General features: G+C 50.5%; 2 protein-coding genes across 2 annotated transcripts; one reads left to right on the forward strand and one right to left on the reverse strand.

The window, feature by feature from the left end:
* Window positions 1–1,365: 1,365 nt before the first annotated feature.
* NPPC (natriuretic peptide C) lies at window positions 1,366–10,923 on the forward strand. Its single transcript, XM_082056342.1, has 3 exons — window positions 1,366–1,566; window positions 2,886–3,195; window positions 4,387–10,923. Exons 1-2 carry the CDS (start codon window positions 1,474–1,476, stop codon window positions 3,180–3,182), a joined length of 390 nt encoding a protein of 129 aa, XP_081912468.1. The 5' UTR covers window positions 1,366–1,473; the 3' UTR covers window positions 3,183–3,195; window positions 4,387–10,923.
* A 2,547-nt stretch (window positions 10,924–13,470) lies between these two features.
* On the reverse strand, window positions 13,471–24,020 carry COPS7B (COP9 signalosome subunit 7B). The gene is made up of 7 exons (XM_082056097.1): window positions 23,828–24,020; window positions 21,282–21,457; window positions 19,987–20,062; window positions 18,381–18,469; window positions 17,603–17,805; window positions 16,245–16,350; window positions 13,471–14,856 (listed from the first exon to the last, which is right to left on the reverse strand). The coding sequence occupies exons 2-7, from the start codon at window positions 21,441–21,443 to the stop codon at window positions 14,698–14,700; spliced, it is 795 nt and encodes a 264-aa protein (XP_081912223.1). The 5' UTR covers window positions 21,444–21,457; window positions 23,828–24,020; the 3' UTR covers window positions 13,471–14,697.
* Between the last annotated feature and the right edge of the window lie 3,653 nt (window positions 24,021–27,673).

Raw genomic sequence — 27,673 nt, forward strand, 5'->3', positions numbered from 1 at the left:
GCCCAGTAGCCGGAGCTGTGGAGAAGGAAACATCTCCCTGCTCCAGAGCCGGGAAAACACAGACCCCCAAAGAGCCATAGCCCCCCAGGGACAGCTTCCCAAGGATTTGGGGAGCAGCAGAGCCCAGAAAGTCCAAGAAAAGGAGCAGGAGGAAGGGACCAGCCTGGGACTGACCCCAGGGAGAGGAGGGAGAGCATTTCCCTGGTCCCAGGGAAAGGATTTGGGGAGCAAATTCAACCTGGTGCAATCCTGCCCTCCATGCTTCTGCAAAGGGGGATGGGTATTTCCACAGGCTTGATCCCAGTTAGAGCATCCCCTCCAGCCAGGGTGCCAGGATGGTGCCCAGTTCCATTGGCAAAAAGTAACCAGAGCCCCAGAGCTGCCCGGTGCCAGGCACAGCAGCAGCAGCAGCACAGATCCTGCCCTCCAGGCTGCAGAAGGGGAAGGGTGAGAGCAGGGGGGTCCCCACTGTGTCCTCAGAGCCCCTGCAAACCACTGGGGTTAATCCCAGGATCACATCCCTCTCCTGCATCCTCCAGCTGCAGGAGCAGGTGGGAGGAGGGCAGGCTGCACAGCCCTGGGGTGGGTCAGCACTTGGGGTCCTGTCCCCACCCTGTGACACTGTCTGTGCCCTGCAGAAAGACATCCCCAGGGTGTGTGAAAAGTCCCATCTCCAGGGTCAGGGATGCCATCCAGTCCCACCAGGATAGCGTAGGGACCAGGTCACCCCCTCCAAGCCAGGTGACCCACCTGGGTGCCCTTAAGCAGCACCACTGTCCCACGCAGCCCCCTGTGTCCCCATCATCCCTGCCAGGGAGGGCAGCGTCCCCTCTCTTGCCTGGGAGAGAAGTTGGGAGATGAGCAGGTTCTGATTTAATCCTGGATGTGAAGACAAAAAAAAAAGTGCTTTTTGTGCTCATTCCTGTCTTTTGGGCTCAACCCCCCAGCAGGACCCCCACACCCCACAACGGCCACCCCAGGCTGGCCCGTGTCCTTGCACGGGGGGTCACTGGGGAAGTGGGGGGGAGCAGAGGGGCCACGGGGCAGCTGAGCAAGGGGAGGACAGACAACTTGCAGGGGGGGGTCCGGGAGTGTTTGGGGGGGCTGGGCATGAAACCAAATGCCCCCCGCTTTCCCTTTCTGCTCTCCAGCTCCCTGAGCCAGTTGCCTTGGGCTGATGTGTCATTTATTCCTGCCAGGGGAGAGGGGACACCCCCCCACACTTTAAATTCCTGCTATTGTGGAGTGGGAGGCCGGGTTGGACCTGGTTGTTTAGATGACATCACCGAGCAGGTTGGGTTATAAAATGAATGAAGCAGAAAGCCCAAGTTCACTAGCTCGGCACTTTGCAGGCAGCAGGAGGGACCTCGGGGCTCCGCTCTGAACTTTGACTCCCGGTGGTCCCGGCCGCTCCGCGGGGCTCCCCCTGGCTCCCCGCTGCCCCCCCGGCCCCCTCTCGCTCGGCCTCGCAGGATGCAGATCTCACCCTTGCTGGCTGGAGGACTTTTACTCGCTCTGCTCTCCGTCAGGCTGGAGGCGAAGCCGGCGTCTCAGCTCCCGCAGAAGGTACGGCTGAGCTGCCCCGGCTCTCCCTCCTCTCCCCGTCCCGCTCAGGGTCCTAAGGGCACAAGGGGGGAGACGTGGGGGTGACTTTGGGGTGGCAGAGTTAGCGCGAAGCAGGGTCCTCCTTCCCCGCGGGCTTTTTAGGTGCCAAAGGAACCCGTGTTTCTCCAGCTTGTCCCAGGCGTGTGTGTCCTGAGGATGTCAGCCCAAACCAGGGCTGGAACGGGACGCTGTGTGTCCCGTACCCTGTAGGAGCGGGGCTGGGGGGGGTGGCAGTCTGCTCCCCGGTGTCACCCCAGGGACCCCCCCCGTGCTGGGCACTGGGGAAGGGGAGCAGACCCAGAGCGGGGTGGGCAGCAGGTGCATGGCAGGCAGGGGGTGAGGCCAGAGTCGTCCCCAAACAGGCCAGGCAGGGGCACCTGGGGTGTCCCCCGGGGAAAGGGCACCCCAAATGGGGGTGCCCCAAGGAGCCGGGTGTCCCGGGATGCTGAGGAGGAGGGATGCACCGGAGGCCACCGACACTGGGTGGCACTGCTCCGAGGGCTTGGCACAGAGACGGGGACACGGGCTGAGGGGCACCCCAGGACAGTGATGGGACAGGACTGGGGGTGTCCCTGTGAGGAGCTGAGGTGCAGGCTGCAGAGAAAGGGGTGATGCGAGGGGGTCAGGGCGGTGAATGGAGATGAGCAACCTCAGGGCTTGTTGAGCAGCAGCCCTGAGCAGGAAAAGAGACGGGGGGGGCTGGGAAATGGGGGTGCGGTGAGGTGTGGGTTGTGCCCCCCATAATTGTGAGTTAGAACTAGAGAAGTGAGGGGACCTGGAGAGCATTAACTACCGGGGGGAACAAGGGTGGGGAGCCCTGATCTCACCACTGCTTCTGGGGACACTCTGCAAGGCAGGGGTGCAACGGGGGGGCTGTTCAGAGTTGTGTGATCCCCCGGCGCTGGGCTGGGGGCAGGAACAGCGCCCCATAGTCTGAAGGGGCCTGAAAGCCGTCAGAGAACACAGTGACCGCAGGGACCTGAAAGGTGGCAGGGGACGCCCCTACTGGGGTCACCGCGTCCCCTGCCAGCTTTCAGGTCCCTTCAGATCACCGGGGGAGGGCGGTGCAGTGACAGCAGGACAGCTGGGGGGCGCAGCACCACCAGCACTTTTTTAGGGGGGGTGCAGTGACCAGGACAGTGCCGGTAGAGGGTCCCCAACCGTGACGCGCGGGGAGGGGGCTGTCCTGAGCGCACAGCCGCGAGTGGGGCGGCGGGGGACGGACACCGGGGGGCGGACACCGGGGGGCGGCGGTGCTCTGACCCCCTCCCTCCCCACAGGCCTCCCGCGGCTCGGCAGCGGCTCCGCCCGAGGCGGCGGCGGAGCGGGACAAGGAGCGGGACAAGGAGCGGGACAAGGAGCGCAGCAGCAGCAGCGGCGGCGGCGGAGGCGGCGGGTCGGGCCCGCGGGAGGCGAGGGAGACGCGGGCCGAGGGGCGGCCGCGGGCGGGCTGGGCGCGGCTGCTGCAGGACCCGCCGGGCCGCCGCCACAAGGGCCTCCATAAGAAGGGCCTGGGCAAGGGCTGCTTCGGGCTCAAGCTGGACCGGATCGGCGCCATGAGCGGCCTCGGCTGCTGAGGGACCCCTGGCGGTGAGTGCGCGGCCGGCGGGGCGCTCGGGGTGGGATGCGCGGTGCCGGCGGGCGGGGGACAGTTAACCAGCTGAGCCACCCGCAGCCCCCGGTGCTGCTGGTGGGGAGAGAGCGGGACCCCAGAGTTGGCTTTAATGGCACCCCCGTCCTTCCTACCACCCCCGGCTGCCTTGCCTGCCCCTGCAGAAGGGTCAGAGATCTCAGCTCTTGCTCATCTCAGGCTCTTTCCTCATGAGCCAGACCCGCAGCTCCAGGGAGGATGCAGAAGGAGCTCTGGTGTAGTATACGTTCCCAGTTGCTCTGAGCCCCCTACACTTGACCGTCATAGGAGGGCAGGGTACCCACCACGTGCATGGGAGGGTTAGTGAAGCACCTGTCTCAGCTGTGCTCTAATTCTTTTAATTTAAGAGAAAACAATGCACCAGTTCCCCAGGTGTCTCTTAGTTGTGGTGACAGCCAAGGGTGATGCTTTCCTAACTTGGGTTTATGCCTCCATGCAAGTTACGGGATGCTGGGAGAGGCTCTTCCCACAGTGCTCCATAGCCATTGTGCTTAGGGACTGATGAGCAAGAGAAGCATCACCTCCTTGCAGGGACTGGTTTGGGAGAAGCAAGGCAGCTCCTCCCCTGCCAGCTCCCCCAGGAGTGCTGGGGTGAGGCAGCGCTCTGGCCTGGTCCTTGCCAGCAGCCGCTCACCCCTGAGGAAGAACCTGCCCATGGCCCCGCTCAAAGGAACGTGCCCTGGCGCTGCATTCAGATAGTCAGGCATGGAGGGGTCCCGCAGGACATCAGCGCTGGTCCATGGCCCTGCCCGGAGGGATGGGTGCTGCTCCGCCGCTCCTCCTCTAGCAGCTCCTCAGTGCTCCCAAGGAATCGCCCAGCTCGGGGCTCTGAGAAGCGCAGACGTGCTGCAGAGCCAGCTCGCACCCATGCTCTCAGTAAATAATCATCAGGAAAAATGAAGATTTCTGCTAGACCCAGGGGGAGCAGCACGCTTTCCCCAGCCTCTGCCCTAAATACCAAACAGTGAAGGGCGAGCTGCTTCCTTGCTTTAGCACGAGCAAAAAGCTCAGGGGGGGGTTCTGCTGACCTCAGCATCCCCCAGCCCCACAGCAGCATTCTTCTCGTGGGGGTTTCACCTTGGGACGGGTACGGCAAACACTAACAGGCACTTTGTTCTTGTTCCTCGCAGGGCTTTGAAGCCGTAGTCCATTTTCTCCTGCCGTGGCCAAGCAGGGCCGTCCCCCAGGCAACGCCGAGAAGAGCAGAGACCCTCCCCAGAATGGACAAAAGATGTGGCTGTGTTTTTTCTTTTTGGTACGAGGAGTCATGGCACCAGCTGTTTTGGTTTTGTTATTTTTTCAAAAAGCGCTCTCTATCTTATATATATTATATATATATATACAAACACTCAACAAGACAAGGGACAGTGCTTTTCCAAGAGACTGATGAAGCCAGCTGTATAACGTTGCTGTTTGTAAATTCATGTCATGCATAAATGTATTTATGTTGTAAAGCTATTTATATATTGTTTATAAAGAGATATTTATAAAAAATTATTTATGTAACTAAATGAAAAGTCAAGCATTGTAACATTTTTTTGTCCTAAGTAGTTGAAAAACTTAAAAAAAAAAAAAAATCATTCCATGTGGCATTTTGTAACCTGTCTTTATTTATCAAATTCACATACAATTTAAGTGTCAGATTGATTGATTTTAACAGAGCTAAAGAAGAAATTGTTCAGATGTTTTAGAAAAGTCAGGAGCTAGAGAAAGGCCAGCTGATATTTTAAGCTTTGATCCCGTATACAAAAGTAAACTTGTGCCCGATCCTGTGATGCTCCAACGGACCGAGTCCCGCCCGGCGCTGCGTGCGGCCGCAAACCTCTGCGGAACCCAGCTGAGCAACCGCGAGAGCAACCGTGCCCGACCCTGAGTGGCACCTGTGGAAATAAGCCCATCCTGATCAAGCCTAGACCTGGATCGACAGCACGGCGACAAGAGCAGCGTTCAGCCTAGACGCGTTTTAACCGCTTCCAGTCTGCGAGTTTGGGTCCGAATTCCAGCCCGTGGCTCCGGCTGTGTCACCGGGCGCTGTATGGAGATGCAGTCCCTGCCGACAGCAGCAAAGAGACCGCGCTGGATCCAGCCCCCGGCAGCGGATCTTTATGCCAAAGGCGCTGTTATTCTCAGGATCCAGCAGCTCACTAAGTATCTTGTTGATATTCCCATTTGCCAAACCTTCACCGCTAAGCTGTAAAGTCCCTTCCTCCAGCAGAGATTTGTTTAACTGTGCCTGGGACAATACATAGACAGACTAAAATATACTGAGGGCTGCCTGTAAGGATGCACGGACACAGCTGTTGCTGCAGCTTCTTGCTATGTAAAGTGCATGAAATAAATCGTTAAAATGACTTGGAGCTCTAAAAGAAACAGCAAGCGAGGGGGCAGGGAGAGCAGCAAACACACAAACTCCTCCATGGAGGCTCTTTGGTCTTATTCTTCAAAGAGGCCTTAGAAAAAAAGAGCGGCAGGCGCCCAGCCCAGCCGTGACAGGAGTCACAAATTACGCCCTGACCATTGTAGTGAGCTGGGAAACAAGGAGCGTTATGTTCTGCTGGGCTCCAGTGCCTAGGACAGGGCAAAAAGAAAATCACCGAGACCTAGAGGCAAAGAGATCCTTCTCCTTAGCAACCACCAGGAAACCATAGAAACCTCCAGCCAGATTCTCCCCAACTCTTAGCGAACATTTGGTTTAGAGAACAAGAGGATTCATCCAGACACTCCACAGCTCAGTCATCAGGTTAGGAGGGCGCGTGTGATGTTTCCAGCCTTGTGTGAGTGAAGCCTCAGAGACAGGAACCCACCTCACGGTGCCCACAGAGTCCAGCTGCATCGGGAGCAGCAGCTGATGAACCACGTAAGAAGTCACCTATGGGGAACAAAATCAACACCCTGGGAGGGAGGGAAGCGAGACAAGGGCATCCAGCAGCTCCATGCTCTGCCCAAGGGGCAGCTAGAGCCCTCCAGAGATGTCTGTAGGCAACGACAACCCGCTGTCAGGGGTCTGTAAGACAAACCCCCGCGAAGGTCACCCTGCCAGCTCCACACAGCTGTAGAGGAAAGGAGGGGCTGTACCAGGAGCTCCCCAAGAGATGCCCATCAGAGGGGACTGTCCATTGTCACCCAGCAAACCTAGGGGACAGTAAGGAAGCACTTACTGTCCAGACCTTGCACACCAGTTCTGAACAGCGGTGCAAGAAGTTGGTAGTGCAGGTCCCCCTCAGCGTCCCTGTCCTTGAGCAAGAAGCCAGATTAGTGACCACAACAGAGTGCCAGGCTGGGACCAAGGCAGGGGCAATTCCCCTTCCAGCTTTGGGTTTTTGCTGCAAAGCCAAATGAATCAAATGAAACCATCTGCCTGGTGACAGAAGGCCTCTCCTCAACAGAGCAGAGAGAATTTGGTCTCAGGAATTCAGTCCCTAAAATTGGACAACTTATGTGAGGCACAACCTGAGCTCAGGCTGGGAGAGATCTCGGAGGTCACAGCCTGGGGCTGCGTACGGTCTGGACTTCCAGCTCTCCTCTGCACCGCAGTCCGAGGGGAAAAGCACTGCCCTGCATCATGAGTCCCTTCCATCCACTGGGCTTCCTGGAAAAGAGCAAGCCTGAGGAAAAGGACAAAGCTGCACTGCAAAAGGACACTAATTTGGCAGAAGGAGAGCGATCAGAGCGAAAGCTCCCTGCACAGAGGAAAGGGATAACAGCTTGGTTCCTCGCTTTGCTGCTTCTGCTCTGACCAGGGATAAGTCACCCTGTCCCTCGGCGTGCTGGTTTCCCAAACACAGGACAGCAACGTCGTGCCCAGGGGAGGGTGCGAGCTGATGCGCAAGAGAGAAGGGGTGAAAGGGCACTTGGGAACGCTTTCAGATCCACTCAACCTCAGCACCCACCACCGGGGTCACAGGAGGGTCTGACGGGCAGAGCTCAGTTATCAGAGCGCTGACAAGCCCCTTCCTCGGTTCATCGGACAGGCCAGGATGGGGAATGGAAACAGCTCATCAGAGCACAGTGAGTGCCTGATAAGGCCACAGGTGGGTCTCCCTGACAGAGGATCAGTGGGAAACAGGGCAGGCAGGAAAGAGGGGGGCCACATGAATGTAATTAAGAGGGGAAGAGGCCTCGCATGCAGCAGAAACAAACTGATCTCGTGTCACCGCCTCCCCTGCGGGCCAGCACTGGAAAACTCCCTTGCCACATCCCAGCAGGGAGACAGCACAACTGAACAGCAAGGGCCGTCCTGGGTGCAAGCTGCAGCCCCGGGGGTGGCACCCCATGTCTCAGCAGTGGACTCAGAGAATGGCATTTCGCAGAGGTGTGTGTACACACCGGGCAGCGAGGGCGGCAGGAGTCACAGAATCACAGAATGTCCTGAGTTGGAAGGGACCAACAAGGATCATCGAGTCCTGAGCTCCTCTGTCCACAGCAGGTCAAACAAGCACCCATGGGACATACACGCTTCCTGCTTTACCAGCTCAACGAGCAGTAGCCACATCCAGCTTCCAAGTGGGAGCGCTCGTGAAATGACAAGGGAAGAGCCTCAATTTCCCCTCTCCAGGAGCTATTCCTAGCGTGAGATGAGCCCCAGCCCCCAGCCTGGAAAAGCACACTGGTCTCTAGTGAAAAAGGACACGAACTTTCTCCAGTGCTGCTGCACAAGCGCCTTGCAAAGCTCAAACAGGCTGGAGCAGACCTTGGAGCTCCCACAACAGGAACACAGTTGCCCTCTAACATGTGGGAAATCAGTTCTGTTCCCCCAGCCCGCATTGCATGTTTTTCCCTCGTACCATTAAAGCAGCTTTTCCAAAGTATTTATTGCTGAAGAGTTACAAAGCCCAGCTCAGGTGACAGCAAATCCCAAAACAATGAAGAAAAAGAAAAGCCCAGAGCCCCAGAGCAGGAGAGCAGTGGAATTTTCCAGCTGGAAAGAGACTTGAGGCATTGAGCAGGGACTGCCGGGGGCAGCAGCACACATGCCCCTGCCTCTTGCTCTAGGATTTCTCTAAGCATGGCTGCTTCCCTCAGAATGCAGAAAAAACAAAGGGAAGGGATCACAGGGCAGCTTCCAGAGGGAGCCTGCACCTGACACAAGCACAAGTCAAGAACAAGAAGGGAATTGAATCGAGGCCCCTTCCTGTCAGTCAGCAACTAACCTTGTCAGAAGGGATGGCGGCACTAACCAAATCAGGCAATTCATTAGGTTGGGGCGCACAGCAGAAGCCCACATTCTCCGGAGCAGAACTACAGTGAAAATCCAGGGTAATGAGTTGCAAACTGCCTTTGTAAATGACATTTCTGCAGTGGCTCTGGCAGGCTGGGAAAAGAGCTAATAGGAAAATCATTAGGTAGCATCCCTTCGATACTGTTGAAAACGGCACAGGCTATTTTTCCTGTCCCTTCCATAATTAACCTGGTGTATTACCCACATAACTCCAGGCTGATATTCCCACCGTGCACCACCTTATCTGCACCAGGGAAAAAGAAGGGTATGGTACACAGGAGGAAGATGACGTCTAGAAAAGCTTAAAAGCTTTAAGATTCCCCCTTCCTACCCACATGCATCTTCTATTCCATGAGCAATGAACCTCTGCCCAGCCAGACCAAGGCACTTCACAAACCTCTGTCACAAAGTCAGCACACATGAGACAGGCTGTCCTGCGAAACTCAGCTGCAGAGGAGCTGATTCGCCCAAGGTTGCTTTCTGCAGCTGTAGCAGAGCTGGAATTGGACACAGCTCTGCACTTTGCCCCTTATTTATATCACTGTCCTTGTCCTTAATTTCGATTATGCTAAACCAGGCAACAGCCTGTGCCTCCCTAGGTGCAGGACAGCTCTGAGTAATGCCTGCCCACCTGGCTCGTCTGCCAACAAGGAGAGGTGTCATCTCACAGTCGTGATGTAAAAGAAATAGCATCACGGTGGGCAGGTGATCCTGTAGGAACTGCTGCTCTCCAACAGCTGCGAAGGTGACAATGAAACACCAAGATATTACTTATTGTATCAGTGCAGGACAGCCTTAGTGCTGTGCTGATGAAGAGGCATCAACTCAAGCACCAGGGCTGGTGAGACAAACAGCATCTTCAGGAAGAGTCTGGAGGGCTGGACAAACTTTATACCCATGGCCCTGTGGTCAGACTAGCTCAAAATACTCACAAAAAGGCCAATCTGATGGAGCGAGGCTTCCCTTACCCACCACAATCGGTTCTTCTGGAAACAGAGAGGTATCGTGTGTGCACGAGCATTTGAACAATGCCCTAATGATAACGAGATGCACAACCCTCTCTAGGAGACCTGGAGCTGTCTACTAAAATTATACCAAGCGATGACTACTGGCAAAAATTCTTTTGCACTCTGTGGGGAAATACACATTTCAGGAGTGTGAAATGACCTTATGGCATCCCATTACTACCTAGAATTTCCAGTGTGAATATTCATTCACTACAGCAGGAACATCTTCTCAACAAGAAAAAGCCATGGTCACAGCTACCATGGTCAGGCAATTTGCATCCTGGAGCAAATACGTCAGGGCATCTCACGAGGTCTACACACTGTGGGAAAAAGAAACGTGAGCGCCTCTGTATTTGGAGAAATGAAGCATAATGCTGCTCTGCCTAATCCTTTGCCTGGTTCGCTGTCAGAGATGCGGGTATCATCTCAGTGTCACTAAGAAACAGGGTGCAGCAAAACAGGCAAGGGGGAAAACACATACTCTCTTTGCAGTCCACCTCTCTCGCTCCGATCACTTACCTCTGGTAGCTCTGTGGTAGGGCCAAACTTGATGAAATATCAGCAAAATATCAACAGTCCCTGAGAGACCCCAACCTTCATCACGGAGCAGAGTGAAACAATGACACGTTTCTAAAAATTCTGTCAAAAAATTCAATCAGACTGTCAGGTTAAAATTCCACAATAAAAATACAAGGCTGAGGCTACAAGTAGGAACCGAGACGACTCTAAACTTTAATTTACCTTTCTTGATGCCCTTGGGTTATTCTTCCTCAGATTACACAAAAACAAGCTACACAGATTCAGGTTTTGGTTCCCTTGCATTAAGTCGGGTGCTATAGAGGATTTAGTGTGGGAGGGAAAAACCACCAGAAAACTTTGCTTGGGAGTAGGTGTCAGAGATCTGGATAGCTGGGTCTATATACTTGTGGGGGGGTTCTTTAATTTCTCCATTTCCCCATTATTAAGAATAACAAAGAGCAACGCTGTTTCTCTCCATTGCAAAGTTTGCAACAGGCTCAGACACTGAAGTAAGCAGCAGCAGCACCAACACACCCAGCAACGCACAAGTTTTGACTGTTTTACCTCAGCAGGACGTGGGTTTTATGTGGTTTTCAAAAATCGGAAGCCTCTAAACAGCTTAGATGCACTCGTAGAAACCTGTACAGAACTGAAAGTTTAGGAAAAGTCTGTTTACCCATGTGTTTTGTTACATTCTAATACAGCTATCAAAGCCGATGGCACTCTCCCTTCCGCCTCCCCTGCAATGGGAAAGCACACATGGACCAAAGCGTTTTCCCATCACGGGATAAGCAGAACACTAAAAGCAAAACCAAACCCGCCCATTGGGTTCTGTATCATTTTCCATTCTTCCAAGAACAGAAAGCTGCTCAGCAAAATTCACTTTGCAGGGCTGGTGGGAAAACGGCCATGTCTTACTGCGGTTCTCTTCTATGGGATCAAAAGCTTCATTTTCCCCAGGCTCACCCAGGAGAGCAGCTCTGCAGGTCCTGCTCCTGTACCCGACCCATGGAGAGAGACCTGCACACAGCTCCACAAGCACCCATGAAGTCTGCACAAGATTGTTTGCAGAATGGGTCTCAAATCTGAACAAAGAATGGTCTGTCAGCGTTACTTATTTCCCCTCCTGCTCTCAACAGAAGACTAAGCTGGCATTCAACTTACCTAAGGAGGTGAGGATGGAAGTATAAGAACAATACATTTCAAGTCAAAACTTTTTTTCTGTAAAAAGATTGACATCGGCGTTGCTTTAGCATGTTCCAGAATTGCCTGATGTTAGCTGGTATTAACTGAGTCACAGCAGGAATGCCAGGGACATTTGTTAGCATGAGGCACAGCTTTAGGGCTAGGGCAGCCTACCAGCGCTGCAATCAGCTGAGATCCTCGCTTCCATTTTCCAGCTCAGTGCTCAATGCCATATTAAACAAGTGCTGGTACAAGTGGAGCTGCAGAACACAAAGCCAGACAATAAAGCCCCAAAGAGCAGAGGGGAGGCAGCTCTGTCTACTTTGTCTCCCTCTGGGTGGAAGAGGCAAACAGAAGTTCAATAGCCTGAAGTCTGTCCCTCTGCAATCTTGCAGTGAGCTGCAGCTGGAGCAGCCCGGTGCTGCCATAAAACAAAGTCGGGCGGGATGCTCTCCCACATCAGCGAGCAGTCAGTGTCCAGCTGCGGTAGCTGCCTCCAGCAGGCACATGTTGCACATGGGAGTCTGCATCAAATCCACCTCTGATTACATGTCCCTCTTGTTCCCATAGCACAATTAAACTCCCCAGGCACTCCCCGCTTCAAACTGTCTGCAATTCAGCTCCCAATTCACGCAACTCTTGCTCTGAGCTGCTGCCCTCCCTGCAGTCACAGTAACCCAATGCAATCTTTATCTGTTGTCCTTCTCAACCAGCATAGCACCCCCCGCACCCTTCCCTGTTAACAACTGTGCCTTCTGCTTCATTCCTGGAATAGCTTCTAACTCTTTCCTTCAAGCCAGATTCATTAACCAGCTGCTGCAGAGCTGTTTGCCTCCCCCAGGTACTCTGTGCATGTCATTTGTTAATGACTCATCTCAGACTGGGCTCGTTGCAAAGATGCCCCCCTCCTTTTGCGGCACCAAGCGCGTCGCTGGCACACCAGGAAAGCCAAACATGCAAACAGATCAGTTCTCCCCAACACCCCATTCTCTTCTCCGTCCTCTCTCACCATCAAGCATGGGACAGCTCTTTATTCAAAGTGCTGTTTCCTCCCTTGCTTCTTTGCTGATTAAAGGCAATGTGTACCGAAGCACAAATAAGATCTTCACCCCCAGCCAGGCTTTGAGAACAGCAAAAACGTAAGAACAAACTCGAAAACTTCCAACACACTGAAGAAGCTTCTGCAAACTAATGTGACTCCTGTAACTGGCAGGGAACAAACACCGAGGATGCCAAATTCACATCTATTTCCCCAGCAGACCGTGGCTTGCCGAGGAGGCAAAACGATTTCCAAAGGCATTTGCGTTCCTCCTGCCTCTTATTAAAAATAGGAAGGAAAGAAAAGAGCTAGTGAGGGCCACAGAACCCCTCCTCACTAGTCAAACCTAATGAGGAACTGGATGACCAGTACACTGCAGCCGCCCACGTGGGAAGCCAGAAACAGACTCACTCCATCTCCGTCACACAGATCTATTATACTCGGGTACACTCAGTCCACCTACACCCCTGAGCAGCTGTCAGCGGGGAGAAGCCAGTACAGAAAGTAGAACTGCCACTGCTTGGGAAACAGTTCCCTTGAGATCCAGGGGAAGGCTTCGTGCTCTGGCCTTATTCACTCCTCATCCTTCACTGGGAGCTTTTTGGCTGGCATTTCTAGCGGGCAGAGAGCTGGTGAAGAATGAGAAACCAAGGGACTTGACCTGGAGGCAGCTGGATGGGAGGTATTTAGATCCACCTCTCGAGACTGAAAGCTGGTGTGTCTGCACTGCAGGAGAAGAAATGGAGAGGCATTTACTTTCACAAGTGAACAAGTTGTGTGACTGAGGACTGAAAACACACAGGCAGCAAAGAATTCCGGTAGCAATAAGAGGAAGGCACGTGCGTTGCACAAGTGCATGCAGGTGACAGCTGGCTGCAGGACTGGAGCACTGTCACAGTGCTCAGCTTAAACTGCTCCCCTGCCCGCTCACAGAAAGTCCTTCTCTTTACAGCATGGAATGAAGTGAAATGCAGGAGCCAAACTGCAAAGCAGGATCTTGCCAGACCCAGAGGAAGGAACCGACTGGCCTAATACCGAGCTCAACTACAAGCCTTCCACAATCAGGCATCAGAGGTGTTTAGGCTCAGGACATTAGGCTCAGCTACTGGCTTTGTCACAAACCCTTCTACACGAGTCGGATCTTCTGACAACATAACATCAAGAACTGAGTAAATGCTCAAGTGAACAAGTGCTGTTGGACCACGAGCCTAAAGCAGCCCCAAAGCCAAGACTCCAGACTCCAACATTAAATCAGCATTTTTAATTTTTTTCTAAAATGTGCTTTTTTTGTGAATTGCTGTTTCAATGCCAACCCCATCCTCCCCCTTAAAAAAAACACCCACACCTTGCCAAAATAGGTGCAAATCACCTGAAGTTAGACTGTAACAAATAAAAAAAAAAAACACAAAACAAAGGCTGAAATGCTTTAGAATCACAACAATGTACAAAAAAAAAGAGAGGGGAGGAAAATACAACCTGAAAGTGTTCAAAATTCAGAAAGACTAAGTCAAGTCCATTGCTTCAGCAAGGGGATGCTGCTGCGATCCCTGCCAGTGGGTCCTGGGCCCCCAGCCTGCCACAATGCTAAACGGGCTCTTCTTCTATGCCGACGGCTGTCGTGAGCATCCAAGGAAGAGCGAACACGTTACCCTTTGAAGGTTTGAAGGTATCAGTGGGGGAAACAACTCACAAGCAGCTCTGGGAGGACACATCACATTCAGAAGGAACACAGTTTCTAATATGCCAATAACTACCTGCAAGAAGGAAGGCTCGGAAGAGCAGCCTGCTCCCTCCTTATTGTATTGGTGCCTCAGAGATGCAGAACAGTGCTTTAAATCTGTGCCAGATTAACGGGCTTGGTAAGGGCAGTAAACAGACAGTTAAGTAAACAGCCCAGCACTGGATCTCATCTTCACAGAGCGAGGTAGTGTGAATTTCACCCCAGTTTAAAATAGCCAGGGGTAGTGGAAAGGCTGAAGACTTCCATGTAAAGCAGTTCCTGGCCTAGAAACCTTTCTGCGCTCCCTTTGGGAATGAAAAGATCTGTGTTGATGGCTTCCTCGCTCCCAGCCTGGCTTTGGTAGCCACACTTCAACCCTGGGATTCAGAGAATTGCTATAGAAGCTCTCCCAAGATCTGATTCAGTACAGCAGCTTCCTCAAGGTTAAGCAGCAATGAGACTGGCTGGGAGGGAGCAAAACTAGCCACATATTTTTTTGTCCTGCCTCTTTTGGTTAGTCCCTCTCTTTATAAGTCCCTCTGTACAGGACCAGAACAGGGACACCCTGGAAATTAAAAGGGGCTGCACAGTGTAACTTAGCCAGGTGCTGCTAACTGGGAGCTGTATTCAAACAGGGCCTTTATCTCCCAGCCTGGAAGGGATTGGCCCAGAACCCACTGAAAAAGGAGACGCAGGCCCTTTCTTGCTCCTCCTGTTGTCATTCGTAGCTGAATGACATTTAGATGGTATGTTCTAGTGACGGCTGGAGACCAGCCCTTTGACTTTGGACATCTTCTTTGTGGGCTGCCTTTGTTCTGTGTGTGGAGGGCACTCTCGCTCTACCAGTTGCTGTTCCATCTCCTGTGCCGACGACGAGGCTGTAGCTTTTAATGTTTTCTTTATGTTTGTGACCTGGCCAAGAAGAGACAGTGAATCAGCACCTGCTTCTTCCTCCCATCGCAGCAGAAATGCTGTTCTTAAACATATTGAAAAACCTCTGGATTATAGAGTGAAGATTATAAAATAAACTCTCCCACCAGAAACAAGCTCTACACTTGAGTTTATTAAATATAATGTTTCATCCTCACTTAGCACCAGAGCTGTTAATATTTCCAGTCTGGGTTCAATATGGAATAACCAGAGATTACTATATTTTTTTTCCTAAAAGACAACAGCACAATATTGTACAACTTTTTGGGCTGTCTGGAGGCACGTTGGTGTAGAAGGCAGCCATCCTACCATTCTGCTGGCCAGAAGTAGGAAGGACAAAGGAGATTGTGAAAGAAACAAACTTGCACTTAGGACAGCACTTGAAAAGGGAAAATGCCATTTGGCCTGGCTGGCTGGCTGAGCCACAGATATTTGCTAGAAGTGGGAACACAAATTGGTTTTGTGGGAGGCAGCAGTAGTGTTTCTACTACTCTGGCTGAGAGACAGAACCAGGCACCGCGCTCTGTCCCCTAGAACCCTGTAGGGTTCAACAGAAATACAATGAGCAAACCTTAAAAAAAAACCCAAACAACCAACCCCAGGCCAAAATAAGTTTGGGAGTCATGTGCCAACTCCAGGCCAAAGGCATGTGGCAAAGCAAATGTGCCACTGGATGCCAATCAAGCCGCCAAGCATACGCTGCTTCAGAAGGCGAACGTAAACCTGCAGGGGTGCAGCACTCTGCAAGAAATAAACCCTGAGCAAGTGTCTCGGGAGGACCATTTTCACCTTTACAGCTGTATTAGCCAAGATTTGTTCACACAAGTAAATACACATCAGCAGGGGCTCAGATGGCGTTCCCGTGCTGCCATCTACCGCCCAGCTCAAACGCAACAGGGGCAGGAGCTGAAGAGATCGTGTCAGAGAATCCGCTCTGGGTGCTCAACTTGATCCCAAGCCCCTGAGGGAAGCTGCTGAGGGCACTTTGTGCAAAAGCAATGAGACTAGAGATTGTTGTTAACTACACTTCCAGGTTTAAAACAAAGGGAACTGTTTTTCCTTCCTGCCTCCCTTCCCTAAAAGGAACAGAATTGCATCCAAGCTCTGTGTTAAAAACATAGTCTAAACTTATAAAAATGTATCAATAAAAGTTCCAACCTGCTCAGAGTGAGCAAATTTGATGTTTGTGGTGTTACCACCTGGAAGCAGATGTGTTTTCTTCCTACCGCAGACCAGCACATCTGATTTGCATGTTTGCTAGCCTACTTCAGACAAGCCACAACCATCAAACAGGGGCTACCAGGTGTATTCTTCAGTGAACAAACATTTATCAAAAAGCATAGAATGGTCTGAAGTCACTCTGTACCCACCTCCATCTCTACCTGCTGTTGAGTTCGATGATGGTTCTCTTTGTATTGGTTGGCTCTAAGTACTTGCTGCTCAATTCCTAAAAGAACCGCTTCACAACCATCACACCTGCAAGATACAAACAATGCCAGTGTTTACAAGTTGTCTGTGGAACAGCTCCATCAGGTAATTTGAAAAGTCATGCTCGCCTAGAAGTTTAAGAGATTATGAAATTTATACTTCCTGCTTAAAGATTAGAGTTCCAAAAAGCTGGCAGGAAAAAGCTTTGCTGTTTACTCAATGTATTTCACAGCATTCTTTAGATAGTCCTTGTTACTCTTACCTGCCCATCAAGAAGTAAGTGCAAGTTCAATGCATTTTCAACCTCCTTTTCAATCAGAATTACTGTTTAAATGGGGATGTAACACATTTTTCAAAAGTAAAATTTTAAAATTAAGTCAGACAAAGAATTCCCCAGCCTGTTAAGCATTCAAAAGACAAGAGCACTTCTCCAACACGGAACTTGTAACTGGAGAGGACAGAAAGGGAATTGGCAGTGGGCTCATTGTTACCTTCCAGACAATGCTGTAAGGTCCTGGAAGCTGCCAGAGCTCTCCCACTGAGATGGGATTGAGGGAGTTGGAGTAGAGAAGCAAAAAACCTGCCCCCACCTCAGGACAGCATATTTGCCCAGCAGTTTAATTACTTTTCATGCACCATAGCAACTAGGAAGTGATTCCTACTCAGCTCAGAACTTGCTACAGGCTCCACAGTCTATAGGGGAATTTCTTTGGGTGAGAAGGGAATCCTACAAAACGATGAGAAGCAGCTTCCTGGCAAAGGTACAAAAAGATAGCACCGCAGTCCCAATCCGGCTGCACGCAGCCTGCATTTGCAGGAACAAAGAGAAGGCAAACAAAGGCATCTGAGACTTCCCCTCCAAAGAACTCTGATTCTCTAGAATTTGCCCATGCCACTTTCATCACAGTATAAGAGGCTGAAAACTATTGGACGGTTCTGGTTTTGTTATCAAGTGTAACAGCAGAAAGAGGAGTAGCTCCCACCATAAGACCATGAGTGCAGTTTTGTACATTTGTTTGAAAAGGCCTTGACCCCTCGTTGGCGTTCTGTCATGTAAAAGTTACAGAGAGAGCAGAATCTCAATACCCAGTATAGTCTGACTTGATACGTAACAAAAATTGAATCCCAGATGGGATCTTGGAAAACTTGCTCAACAGACTCCTACAAGTGCGCACTTAGAGCGTAAGATTCCTGATAATGGAACACAGCAAAATTGAGCCAGCACTTAAAACTTTGAGGAATAAGAAAAAGACAGGACAAGCTATGTACCAGAACGAGGAAGGTAGAGAGACTGCCTCACCATTCCTGGAGTGTTTTGACAATGTTACTGATGTCCTTCTTCTGAATGTCTCTGCCGATACAAAAATCCACTTCTAGCACCTGGTTTCGTTGATCCAGCTTCCCTTGGATAATATCTGTATAAACTGCTTCAATAATCAGATCTTCCAACTCCCTCAGATTCCTCATATCCAGGTCCTTCAGCAACACAGAATAGGGAATGCACTAAAAACAGCAAGTCCAAGAATGAGTTAACAGTCCTACACCGAGAACAAACAGCTAAGTCCCAGAGGGTCAAGACCCAAATGTTTATTGCATCCTACACTTTAGCCTGCACGTACAGCAGTGACTGACCATGGCAGAACAAACACCTGCTACTCGGCTACCTATTATTCTGACACAACTCTGGTAGTTCCTGAAGCTTTGGCATAGCGTGTTCTGGAGGAGAAAAGGTAATGGGATTGTAGAAGAAATTAAGAGTGTTCCTTAGTCTTTTTTCTAGAACAAAAAGTGACGTTAAGAATGATTCTCCACCTCCAGCAGTGAAAAAAGCCATACAAAGTTTCACAGGCCTTACTGATCAATTTGCACGGCAGTTCTGACACTCCCACATCTCATCCATGCAAGTCCACTAAGCTCACATCCCAATGCACCACGAGAGAACACTGCACATTACAGTTACTTTCCCAGTTGCAGGATTTTTTGTGAGTACTCATGCAGTCTGATACGACTTCAACACTATGGAATCGATGCCATTTTCAAAAACAAAGACAGCTGCTGTCATACACAGTGTACTTTACCTTCATTCTGGAAGCCAGGCTTACAATCGTCAAGTGTTTCAGCTTGTTTTTCTGAGTCGCTGTTAATTCAGGCAGGTTATCTTTGTTTGCTGTTGATGTTAAAAAGACACAAGACACAAGATTCAGGACTTTTCCTTTGAGAATTATAAAATCCAGGCTGCAGAACTGCAGGCTAGTTACTAAACCCTGAAAGGCTGAACTGCTCCAGCTACTGTGGGTGCTGGTGAGCAGAGAAAGCTGCTGCTGCTGATAGATGAGCACACCCAGGAGAAAGGAAAAAGCAAAAACCAAGTTGGCAATTCCATTCTCTTCTGCTTCTTTAGTAATTCTGGTTTTTGAATTAGAACGTAATTCACATCTACACAAGCGGTGTCCTGCCAAAATAGCGGGTCATTGCTTTGTTTCTACCACCATCTCATTATTTCATTAACAAGCGACAGAACAAAATCTTTCCCCTTTGCTGATCTGGTTGTAAATACAGCTGGTTTCATTTCTCTGAAGAGCTGCAGATTGTGGTGTAAAGTACCAGGCTGAGGAAGAGAGGAGAAATTATTAATCTAGATACTTACATGGCCTCACTTTCGTTGTATTATATTCATGTACCCCATGAATATTTAAAACCAGAAAGGAAACTGGCAGCTTTCCAAAGTGAAAAACAAACTCTTTAAAATATCTGCTTTAATGGAAATTAGTGTTTCAGGGCCACTCAAGTTCTCCCATCCACCCCACCTCATTCAATGCTCTACATTTTGACTACTTTCCTCCCTTTCTCTTTCCTCACTAGAAAAGAAAGAACAAACTGCGCTGTCATGTGCTGGGACACAAGACCCATGCATAGCAAACGCATCCTGTAATCAGTCACAGAATTCATGAGGCTCCTGTTGCTCCACAGCCACTGGAATTTCCAGTCCTTGCACTTACAGATGCCACTTCTCCTTACAGGAACTAGACAGCTCATCCACCACAGTGATAGCCAGCACTCTGACAGAATTATTTGTCACATTCTTTAATGGTCTGGATTAGGCTTCTACCCACAAATGAAGTAGTAAATTGTAGCAGAATGGAAGCATAAGCACCAGAGATAAAAGCACATCTCGACAGATACTAAGATGATTCACACATAGTCTTTTTGAAGCTGTATAAGTCATTATTTCAATTTCTGTTCTAGCTAAGAAATGCTTCATTTTGTTTCAACAATGCCGTCACAGAATAAAAGGTTACCCCGTAAGCTATACAGGTTTTTATAAATAATGCAGAACAATTTTGTCTAAGTTTTCTGCAGCTTCCATAACCAGTGTCATCTAAATTTCAAAACAGATTTCTGAACTTGCACTGCACAGAGGTAAGTGGCCTGTGAACGTTAATCAATACTGCTACAGGCCAACTCAATGCAGTACTGCAGTCCAGTCCAAACCAGTAAGACACCATATTCTCTAGCCCTTCCTCCACATTTTAGCACTTAAAAAGCACATATGACCCAGAGATGCCCTACAAACAACTCCCCTCCCAAGCAAATTCTGTTCTTGGACTCAGCCACACTACACCAGGTACCACAGAAAGCAAGAAACTGTCTCTGACAGTTCTAAAGGGCAACCCAGTCTCTTACCTACATAATCTGGGTACGTTCCATACGCAAACAGTTTCAGCAACTGGAAATAAGCAGCATTAGATCCTTCAGCAAGCTGGATGGGAAGAAAACAAAAGAAATTCCATGTAACACAGTAACAGTAACAGCCAACATGACACTGGTAGGCAGCTTCTCCAGAAAACATTTTAAGTCTGCATAGGACAAGCAGTACCCAGAAAAGCAATTCTGTCCTGATCTTAAAGAGCTGGACCCTTTCTAAGGCCTCAGAAACATCAGCAAATTTCACAGTTTTAGAGTCAAGATGATCCAGCTGTTTCTATGCACTAGAACTTAACTACAGTTTCAACTGTCAACTGCTCTGTGCAGCATCACAGGAGGTAAAAGAAGAAGATGGCTTTTAATTTCAACTGACATGCTACAGGGCCAGCTCTTCTCATCATGTGACAAGCAAGCAAGCAACAGTGTTGGCTGGTTAAGCATCCATGCTATTATTGGGAAAGCTAAGACAGCTCACCTGCAGAGCCACAAAAACTTCAAAGCAGAGCAAGCTAGAACATTTTAAGTTGAGTGCATTTGAAGGTAACAGCAGTCCTCTCATATGCAAACACCTCCCTGGAATAACGGCAGCACCAAGCAGTGACTTTTATTCATTTTTTTTCAATACTATTTGACGCACACAAAGTCAGGAAAAAAAAACGTACTTGTGATTTGATGCTGAATAACCATAGAGGCATTTTCCAGCATATCTAAGAGCCCATTTGGAAAGTCAAAATTGCTGTATGCCATGTTATCCCAGCTGCAGAGATACTCAACCTCGATTCCCTTATTACAGTAGAGCAGGGTGCTGGCCAGCCTCTCTAAATAAAAGCTCTGGAACTTACTTTCCACCTTTGTTTGACATGGTTTGGATTTGGTTACCACCCAGGCCTGATATGCTAGACATCTGTTCACAAAGACTTCTGGAGAGCACTGAAGTTATGCTTTCCAGGACAACGAAGGAGTAGAAAGGGATTTTTTCACTGTTGGCTGGCTAGGTGCCTTCTTAAAATTGTCACTGTGGTGCTGCCAGGTTTTTGCTGCACTAGCAATCACAATAAGGTAGCAAAGCTTTATATAGGTGTTTTTTAACACCTAATATACAAAGGCAAAAGCAACATCAATCTTTCATACACTTAACATCTCAGAAGCAAGATAAGTCACACTAGGCCTCTGCTGGCACAGAAATTTAATGCACAGGCTGTCCGTGGAAACTTCTGGGGATCCCTTACACTGGGAGTGCAGAAGGGACATTAGGATAGAAACTCATCTCTTACCTCTTGCACATTTGTTAACTCCAATAGCTCCCCGAAGACATAAACCCCAGGAGCCTCCAGCACTTGATTTATAAGAGCAGTCAGAGCCGAGCCACTTGTACCTTTGGCTAGTAAAATAAACTGCTCTAGGAGATTGCAGGACGGTTTCTGTTCTCCTGCCATTCTAGGTTTTCAACCTGTCAATAAAAGAACACAATATTAATACATCCCTTCTGCTCTGCTGAATACTGTCTGCCAGCAGATCAGAAGGTACGCTCAGCATAGCAATGTTTTGGCGCCAGCAGAGCCAGGTCTTCCTTTGGCATTCAGAGGGCAGGCCAGGAACCCTGCAGGCTCCGGTGCCGCTTTATCTGGGGAGCAAAAACAATTCAGAAAATATCTGAGCAAAATTTCTGCAGACTGTCTGGTCAGTTCCCTAAAAGGATCCACAACTGCTGGTAGGAAAGGAGTTTAGATTCCAGAGGAAGGAGCTGGAGAGGGACTTTTTACAAGGGCTTGTAGTGATAGGACATGGGGTAATGGCTTTAAACTGAAAAAGGGGAGATTTAATTTAGACATTAGGAAGAAATTGTTCACCATGAGGATAGTGAGGCCCTGGAACAGGCTGCCCAGAGAAGCTGTGGATGTTCATCCCTGGAAGTGTTCAAGGCCAAGTTGAACAACTTGCTTTGAGCAACCTGGTCTGGTGGAAGGTACCTCTGCCCATGGCAGGGGGTTTGGAACTAGATGATCTTTAAGGTTCCTTCCAACCCAAACCATTCTGTGACTATGTGATTCCATGCTGTTTTCAGACTTTTTCTTCTACTGATGCTGCCAAATAATGCTAACTGCAAAGATGTTTATTACTGTGTCTACTAGAGCCCAGATAAAGCTGCCTCCTTCCCAAAACTCGTTTAATTCTCTGTGAAGAATTTATCCACCTTGAAGGTCTGCACCATTGTCGTTTTTCCTTTCACATCAGCTACAGATAAAGCACGCATACATAATTCCTATAACTTTCTGAGCCTAAAAGGCAAAAAGAACTGTGGTCTGTAAGTAGCTTACCAGTCTACATTGTACAGTTAAAGTATTTTGGTTTAACTGGAAAGCTTAAGTGATAAAAATACCCTTTCTACAAAGGCTCTATTTAAGTCCCCATAAAGAGAGGTCTTTGTCTTCAGCTGCTGCCTGACATTTCTGGTGTGAATGTTGTCTCCCAGCACAACATGCTGCTTTTGAAATGTAAAACACTATTTATTAACAAGTTCAACAAAATAAGTTATTTATTTACAAACAACTAAGAAATTGAAGCATACTATTCAGACACAAACAAAGAACTTTGCAGATCAGAGGGTTTTTCTGTTAGGTTTATATCAAATAGTCCTCAAGTATAGCAGGCAACCTTTACGCTGGTGGAGAAAACCAGACACCAGAGAACCTGTCTCGTTCTGTGTGACCACATCTGCCCTCATGGGGGTGGCACAGTCACACAGGTGTTTGCACCTTTTCATCATGAGACATGACAGCAAGCAGCCAGCTTCCCTTATTACTCTAAAAATACACTTTACTCCATTCCATTACAGGTACAAATGGTCTTGATCAGCGTGGGGAAATCTTTTGCACTCTCCACACAAAGATTTCTCCGTTCTCAGTGTAGTCTCTTTGGGATTTTTTTCATCAAGGGCACAGGTGCAGGCTGACTGAACAGTACCCCTGTTTCAACAGAGAAATCCCTGCAATACAAGGCTCAATGTGGCTTCCTAACACACCTGAGGGTACACCAGTACTGCTGTCCCCGCTCACAGATAAGGAACAGACACCGAGGACAGACAGTCTGCTCGGGAAAGCGCCTGAACTGACTGAGCTGGCAATGAGATCCAGATTTTGCGGCTCCCAAGCTATTGTTCTCCCTCACAGGTCACCAAAGCGCACGCTGGTGTATGAGGTTACAAAAGACCGGTTGGCTGCACCCCTGCCCTGCTAGGAAAGGATCGGAAACTCTTTCCCCCTTTCCACGTTAACTGTTGCTACCACAACCCGTCTGCACAACCGTGTCACCGGGACTGCCCCGCTGCTCCTTCCACACCCGACTTAACCTGGCGAGAAGCGACTGAAATACAAACACAAGACACTTTAACGGAGCTTGCCCTAAGGCTGCAATAACCCGCGCACGGGGATAAACCGGACTTCTTTCCCCCCGCCAGGCCTTGCTGTGGCCCTTCCAAGGCACCTGAAGGGGTTTTGCAGACCCCCCGGGAGGGAGCCAGGACCCCCGGGAGGGAGCCAGGACCCCGGCCCGCCGTCCCCACAGACCCCCGGGAGGGCGCTCGGGCCCCGCCGGGCCGGGAGCCGGGCCCCACCGTGCGGGCCGAGCCCCGGCCCATATAGGATGATTCCCCCGGGGTCCCGCCGCGGGGCCCTCCCGCCCCTCACCGCCGCCCCGCTCGTTTCACAGGGCTCGGGCAGCCGCACGCCGGGCAGCGCCCAGACGCGGCCGCGGAGCGGGGAAGGGAAAGGGCCGGTGCGAGGAGGAGCGGACGGGCAGCTCCTCCCTCCCCCGCTGTTACCTCTCCGCCGGGCCTCCCGCCCCGCGGCTCCCGGCGCCGTCCCCGCCGCGCCTCAGGCCGCCATGATGGCGGCGCCGGCGTCCCCCGCGCGGCTCCTTCCCCCGGAACGCGCGGCCGCGCGGCGAACGTTCCGGTGCGGAGGGGCCGCGGGGCGCGGGAACCTCCCCCGGCATCCCCGGCAACGGGGCCAGGCCCGTGCGCGGCGGGGGTGACACCGGCTGGACCCCGGGGCAGGGGGCGGCCCCGCCGGGCTGCGCCTCAGCAGCCCCAGAGCGAACGGCGCCTCAGCGCATCCGAGCGGCTGCTCAGTGGCCGGCAGAAGTTCCTGCCTCTCTGGTTCGGGGACATGGGGACACGAGGTGCTGCGGCGGCATCGCGGGGGTTTGTGCTCCAGGACGGCCTGTGCGAAGGGCCAGCGTTGTAAGGCCGGGCTTTGGCGTGTTCTTTGTTCTGACGGTGTGGCAGCGCATCTGTGCCACACGTACAGGTCCCGCTCCTCTTTTGAATCCTTGTGTGTGCCACAGCCTTCAGAGGGGATTAAATCTTCCTGTTCCTTCCGTGGGGAGGGTTCTGGTCGATGGCGAGTTGAACATGAGCCAACAGTGCGCCCTGGCAGCCAAGACGGCCAACTGTGTCCTGGGTGCATCCAGCACAGCATGGCCAGCCGGGCAGGGAGACGATTGTCCCACTCTGCTCTGGTGTGGCCTCACCTGGAGCACTGTGTGCAGGGCTGGGTGCCACAGGATAAAAAATGTAAGAAGCTACTACAGTGTCCAGAAGAGGGCTACGGAGCTGGTGAAGGGTTTGAAGAGGAAGCCGTATGACAAGCGGCTAAAGTCACTTGGTTTGTTCAGCCTGTAGGAGACGGGTGAGACCTCATCGTGGTTACAGCTTCCTCACACAGGGAGGAGGAAGGGTAGGAGCCGATCTCTTCTCTTTAGTGACCAATGACAGAACCAGAGGGAATGGCAGGAACATGTCCCAGGGGAGGTTTAGATTGGACGGGAGGAAAAGTTTCTTCACCCAGAGGGTGCTGGACACTGAACAGGCTCCCCAGGGAGGTGTCACAGCCCCAGGCCTGACAGTGTTCAAGAAGAGACTGGACAATGCCCTCAGACACACGGTGTGAACTGTGGGGTTGTCCTGTGCAGGGACAGGAGCTGGACTCAATGATCCTTGTGGGTCCATTCCAACTCAGGACGTTCTATGATTCCATGATTTTATGGCAAGAAACAGGCAATGCCAGGGAAGCTGTAAATGGGGCCGTTAACGGCAATAAAGGACAGAACAGTTGCACACGGCAGGATGATGGAGGCTGCCATCCCAGCCCCTCGGGCCGGTCCTCCCAGGGCATGAATGGAAAAATGCCAAGAGATGAGGTGAAAGAGCACAAGGTGCTAGAAGTTCTTTTAAACTCCATAGAAAAATGGCCCATACCGATGTCAAAGCAAAGGGCAAAGCTCAGTCTGTGAAGTGGGAGAGCAGACAGGGAGCTGGAGAGGACGAGATTCTCTCCAGGACACAGACCAGGGGCCAAAAGCCTCTCCAGGTGGTAGAAGAGCAGGGGTAGAAACAAGAGGGATTTTTGGGTTCTTACCCTTCCTAAGATCTGTATGCTCATCCATGCCATGCTGTGAATAAAGCATGTGTCTGTTAAAAATCCTTTAGTGAAGAGCAAAGTGCTTCTGGCTTTTAATCAGGTAGTCCCTGAATATCAAACCGTGGACCGGCAGCACAAAGACAGGAGAGCTTTCAAGGAATCAACGCCAGAAACCATTAGGAAACCAATGGGGCTTAGCCTGCGCCTCAGAGCCATCCGCAGCAGGTCCCCAGTGTCCCATCGTCCAGAGAAGGGGTGTCAGACAAGTGCAGACATGCAGCTGTTGGGATGCTTTTGCAACACTCTGGGCTTAACAGCAAATTGGATGTAAAAAAAACAGGCTCTGTGCAGGAAGGGAACTCAGCCAGGGCTATAACAAGCCATTCAGTAATTTACTTAAGCCACACTTAGATCTCATCTGCATGGGGAGGGAGAATTACCTCTTTAATCACATCCTAAACAGGCCCTCAACCATGGCTGGTGTTACCCCACAGACAAGCTGGAACAGTTGCCTTGGGCAAGCAGTGCATGGCCTCATTTGTCTCAAGAGTTGTTAAAGCTGAAATCCCAGACTGAAATAGAAATGGAAATATATGGTAGTGAGCAATTTCCCATGGATCCTTTTTGCAACCTCTTGCTGGAGCCTGTGGGTACAAACCAGCTGTGTTGGCCTGGTGTAGGTCAGCCAGGAGGGTCTGTTAGGCTGCCCTGACACCTCCCAATTGTCGACAGCAAGCCTGGCTGAATGACTTGGATTTGAAGGATAGCATCAGCTAAGCTCAGCTTTTGGGATGGATATATTTTTTTTAAAGAGAAAAATACAAGGATGCCCAGCTGTCTCGTCCCCTTTTAAACTGCTATTGCAACCTCTTGCTCTGCCCACGCGGCTTTCTGTGTGCAGGGAGATGTTAATCCATTTTATCTTTTAATGTTGGCATTATCTCTTGACTCACCCCATCTCTTCCCCTTGTGATTCTGCAGTCCAGGTCCCTTTTAGGTAGCAGATAATTCACCTTATTTCCCTGCATTGCCTGAGAAAATAAACCATAAATACAGAATAATCTCCTCAAGCAGTGGGGTCATGGAGCCCCAGAGAAACACTGAGAACACAGCTTCCCTCAGTCAGAAGCCAAGGCATGAGGCTACAAAGTCACCTGTAAGGGATAGAGAACAGGAAGGGCATGATTAACACAGTGACACCCCTCTGTCCTGTAGCTCGTGTCACACTGAGTTTGGAGTCTGGTTCTTCAGGCTCTTCAGCACTCTGTGCCTCTGCCTGCCAGGCTGGTGGCACCAGCTGTGCCTTTTGTAGGTCTGCGCCTCCCAGGGCTGCGGGACACGGTTCTGGAGCTGCATCTTCCCCTTACAAAGTCCCAATTCTGATGTGTCATTGGCAAGAAAATTAACATCTGGCCTCACCAAGGAGAGGGCTGACAGTGAAAGCAGGTACTTCTGTGTTTTGTACCTTTCTCCTCACCTTTCATAAATAAGATGGTTTAAATACAAAACTTGTGAAAAGAGGTATGCTAAGACAATATAGGACCTTAACAATAACTCACATAATGCACATTATATTCAGAAACCATTCACAAGGCTAGATTGAGCCACCAGGATGAGGATCTGTTTCCTAAAGCATCTGTAACACTTTTCCTTCCCAAAAACATAAAGCAAGATAAAATCAACTGTTGGCACCATGGCCACGTTAGAGCAGAAGCATCTGCCCATGACTGAATGGCCAGTAGTTCTGGGGGCAATTTGGCCAGAAAACACAGAGGCCCCAAGTCCAAATTCTGGAAACACTCCTACCCCTGTGCTAGAGAAGCCCTTTGATGCTGCGAGAGTTCCTTGCTGTGAGATCCATTTGGTCTTTGGCTCTTTCATCTCTGAGGAGCCTGAACAGAGGCAGAATTGAGTTCCTTACGCCTTGTGTAAACTGGCATGTCATACTTCCACCTGGTAGGCTCTTCCCACACACATGACAATTTGTTTCTGCCTTCTTCAAGTCTCCTCTTCTTGCCATCAGTCGTTTCCCCTCTGTGATCTTTAGTCCCTCATCCTCAGATAGCATGCAATTACACAGCCCATCTAAAACCCAGGAAGGACTCTTAATAAAAGATAGATATATATTAGCATAACGCACCGCTGGCACTGCGCCCAGACTCAAAATGATCTGCTCATACGCTTTAAAACCGATGGTGTGGAACTGAGCATGGATCACATACATCAGGGAAATAAATGCTACCTAT

Source organism: Streptopelia decaocto, assembly GCF_964273445.1.
Source record: "Streptopelia decaocto genome assembly, chromosome: 6".
In the NCBI taxonomy this organism is placed as follows: Eukaryota; Metazoa; Chordata; class Aves; order Columbiformes; family Columbidae; genus Streptopelia; species Streptopelia decaocto.

Coding starts and splice junctions, on each gene's coding strand:
- NPPC (XM_082056342.1), top strand. CDS start 1,474: ATGCAGATCTCACCCTTGCTGGCTGGAGGACTTTTACTCGCTCTGCTC. Junction 1,567..2,885: donor CGTCTCAGCTCCCGCAGAAG/GTACGGCTGAGC, acceptor CCCTCCCCACAG/GCCTCCCGCGGCTCGGCAGC.
- COPS7B (XM_082056097.1), bottom strand. CDS start 21,443: ATGGCAGGAGAACAGAAACCGTCCTGCAATCTCCTAGAGCAGTTTATT. Junction 18,470..19,986: donor AACGTACCCAGATTATGTAG/GTAAGAGACTGG, acceptor TAACATCAACAG/CAAACAAAGATAACCTGCCT. Junction 14,857..16,244: donor AACAGCAGGTAGAGATGGAG/GTGGGTACAGAG, acceptor CTTCTTGGCCAG/GTCACAAACATAAAGAAAAC.